Source organism: Acanthaster planci, linkage group LG05 (assembly GCF_054643075.1).
Source record: "Acanthaster planci isolate LZ-2023a linkage group LG05, COTS_SCS, whole genome shotgun sequence".
NCBI classification, from domain to species: Eukaryota; Metazoa; Echinodermata; class Asteroidea; order Valvatida; family Acanthasteridae; genus Acanthaster; species Acanthaster planci.
In genome coordinates this window covers 9,823,400-9,826,287 of record NC_141781.1, presented here as the reverse complement: position 1 = coordinate 9,826,287, position 2,888 = coordinate 9,823,400, and the positions used below count along the sequence as shown (strand labels likewise).

The following is a 2,888-nucleotide window of genomic DNA, read 5'->3' as shown; positions in this document are numbered from 1 at the left end:
TTCAAATGCAAGTGGTAACAAAATCCCTCGACCATTTGCACTAAAAAGCGGTATTTAAGGGAAATCTCCTCGCTTCATTAGCAGAGTTTTCCATGTTATTTCCAGCTTTCTGTATCTTTTTCAAACCTGGTTGGACTGGTGCCAGCTGAATTACTTCACCATTATTTGATTATAATTTTTAACGGTTTACTTCAGTCTTGCAATTTTGAATTTATTTTACAGATCACTTTGAGTTAGGTTTCAGCATAAATTCAGGCGATTCACAACAGCGCGCCTCCGAGAGTTTGCAACACAATGGCCAATGCTCGACATCTGTCGACCCAATTCGCTTTTGGAAAGGGTAGACAGCTTTAGCACATTGTGTTGGCCAACGCGTTGCAAACTCTCGGGGGCGCGCTATTGTGAATCGCCCGTATTGTTCACAAGCAACTGCAGAATTTCGGTACACATATTAAAGAGTTTAATGACAAAACTGTGTTTTGTGTGATTTCTGTCTTGAGGTTTGATGTATTGTACGCATCTAGCAATGTTACATAATTGTTTTTGTTTGAGATTTTTATCTGCCCCAGGGCATGATGTAATCATGTAAATGTCTGTGACAGTGTCACACAGTTCAAGTCAAGGGGCTTCCTGTGGGCGTGCAGTATGACTTTAACAGATCAGACACTCGGAGTAATGCATTCTTCGTTGTTTCTGCTTTCCAATTAAGTTGTCATGGCCAGGGCCAATCCTGTGCCATTCGACCAACCACCAGCCAACCTGGACACTCCCGACGACCAAGACGTCGGCCTGGCTAATCCCCAGGGGGGCAGCTCGTTCTTTGTCCCAGGCAGTAGCACATCCTCCAGTAGCTCGAGCGAGGAAGACTACGGCAGCATCGGCTTGCCAGATGGCGGCGGCAGCGTGCCGCCTGGGACCGCTCAGCCGGGAAGTGGGCCCGTGGTCGGCGCGGGCAGAGCGGTCGGCGGCTCGGCAAAGGGCAAGGAGCAGTCAGCTGGAGGCAAGGGAGCCACGCAGGGCGTCAGCGACCAGAACAGCGGGGAGAAGTCGGGAGGCGGCCTGTTGGTGGCTGGCGACCCGGCCCAGATGTCCAAGATCCACTCCGAGCCGAAGAGCAACAATTTCCAGTCCAACTCCGGCAAGTCGGCGGGAATCGCCATCGGCGTCCTCCTTCTGGTCTCCGTGGCAACAGTGGCCATCATCTTTGCCATTCGGAAGAGGAGAGATGGTTTCATGCGTTTCTATTCCCAAGCCAATACTGAGCTATAAGCACGCAATGGAAATCAACACACTGCACAAATCCGAAGACCTGCGTTACACGTGACAATCATGGGCATTATCATGAAGGGTAACACAGACTGCGCGGATAAAATCAGAGATTTCAATGATAGCTAACGCGCTGAGAAATATCGCGGTTTGTGAAAGACAAAAGAAAAATAAATTGCTGATGAAAACCTACACCAGTGATTTCAATTTCCACATCCAATCACTCTTTTGCCTCCGCAGATACATAACTCAAAAAAAAGACCCGAATCACGCTGTTAGAACCGAAGTCTGTTCATATTACTGTACATATATAGATTGGAGGTAAACTGTACTTAAATGCCATTACAAAAGATGCTGCACTCATCAAAGAAATTGTAATTGATATTAATTGGAAAAATTCGGCAGCATAGATTAATTAAAATTCTGTAAAATTCAACTACACCTGTAAGTATGTTGTACTAACGGTATATTTCACTGATCGCTGTGGCCAGACAGAAGTTTATTTTTCTTTTCTTAACTGTATTAAATCTTGTAAGATACCGTAATGCAATTGCTTTCTAAAATTCAAACCCAGGCTGGTTGTGTACATAGGCTTTTCGGAGACGATATATAGCTCTCTATAATGTCTGAGCAGTTAACCCAAATATAATAATTTTGGTCACTCATGCATACTTAGGTACATCTTTGTCAGGCACTAACTCTTGAGTGTCCACTCTCACTTTAATACGACTCGGTATAGACCCGAGTCAGCCACATGTGTTGGTTGTATATCCGGGATGGAACCAAGAGACTAAAGCCCGAAGTCGCACCTATTTATCCAGTTCAGTCATCGGACAGTTCTCCTGGGGAATGCAGTGACACATATGCCAAATTAAACTCGACGGCAAGAAGTCAACCTTGTCCCATCCTATTGGGTTTCAAGTATACTCCAGTTGGAAATGTGTCAAAATGATCACCCCAGTTAAGGATCTGAATTACTGTCTCAATACCAATATCACTTCAAAGAACGTCCTAGATTTCAGCAAGCAGGTGATGATAGTTTCAGTTTGATTATAGAGGAAGGAACACGATGTAAGACGTAAGAAATTGGTTGTACTTTCTTATGGAGATACACTTGTGATTTTAATTTTTTTCCCTTTTTTTTTTACTTTTCAGTAATTGATTTTTCACGCAAAAAGTAATATACAGGCAATATTTGTATATTATGTCTACGGAGCTTGCTTGATATGCATAAACAGGTTTATTTGCGTAATATTTTGGAGGCAAATTGATGAATAAAAGTAAGAATGTTTCAATAAAATTATCGGCCTACATAGTTATTCTTTATTGGGATAGTAAATTGCTTCCATCCCATGGCTTAGTATTTACTTTAATTAAAAGCTCTCTATCGTTAAAGAAAGACAAATGGTCTGGCCGAAATTTTTAAAAAGCAGTTATATTTTATGGCCTCATACTTTTATTTCTTCTTTTGTTCTCGGTTTGAACCAACTCGGAAACAGATTAAGATCAAAGGAGCGATGTTGAAATTTCATCATCATCTCCAACAAATCAGAACTTGTTACCAAGAGTAATTCTGACATGATACCTGATTCTCTCTTGAACGGTTGAATCTTCAACAGTGC

General features: G+C 42.5%; 1 protein-coding gene across 1 annotated transcript in view; it reads left to right on the top strand.

The window, feature by feature from the left end:
• LOC110987108 (uncharacterized) overlaps positions 1 to 2,566 on the top strand; it is a 4,630-nt gene extending 2,064 nt beyond the window's left edge. The window contains exon 2 of the mRNA XM_022249554.2: positions 710 to 2,566. Coding sequence (XP_022105246.1) covers positions 710 to 1,269 — 560 coding nt within the window. The 3' untranslated portion in view covers positions 1,270 to 2,566. The remainder of the gene's footprint in view (positions 1 to 709) is intronic.
• The last annotated feature ends 322 nt before the right edge of the window (positions 2,567 to 2,888 follow it).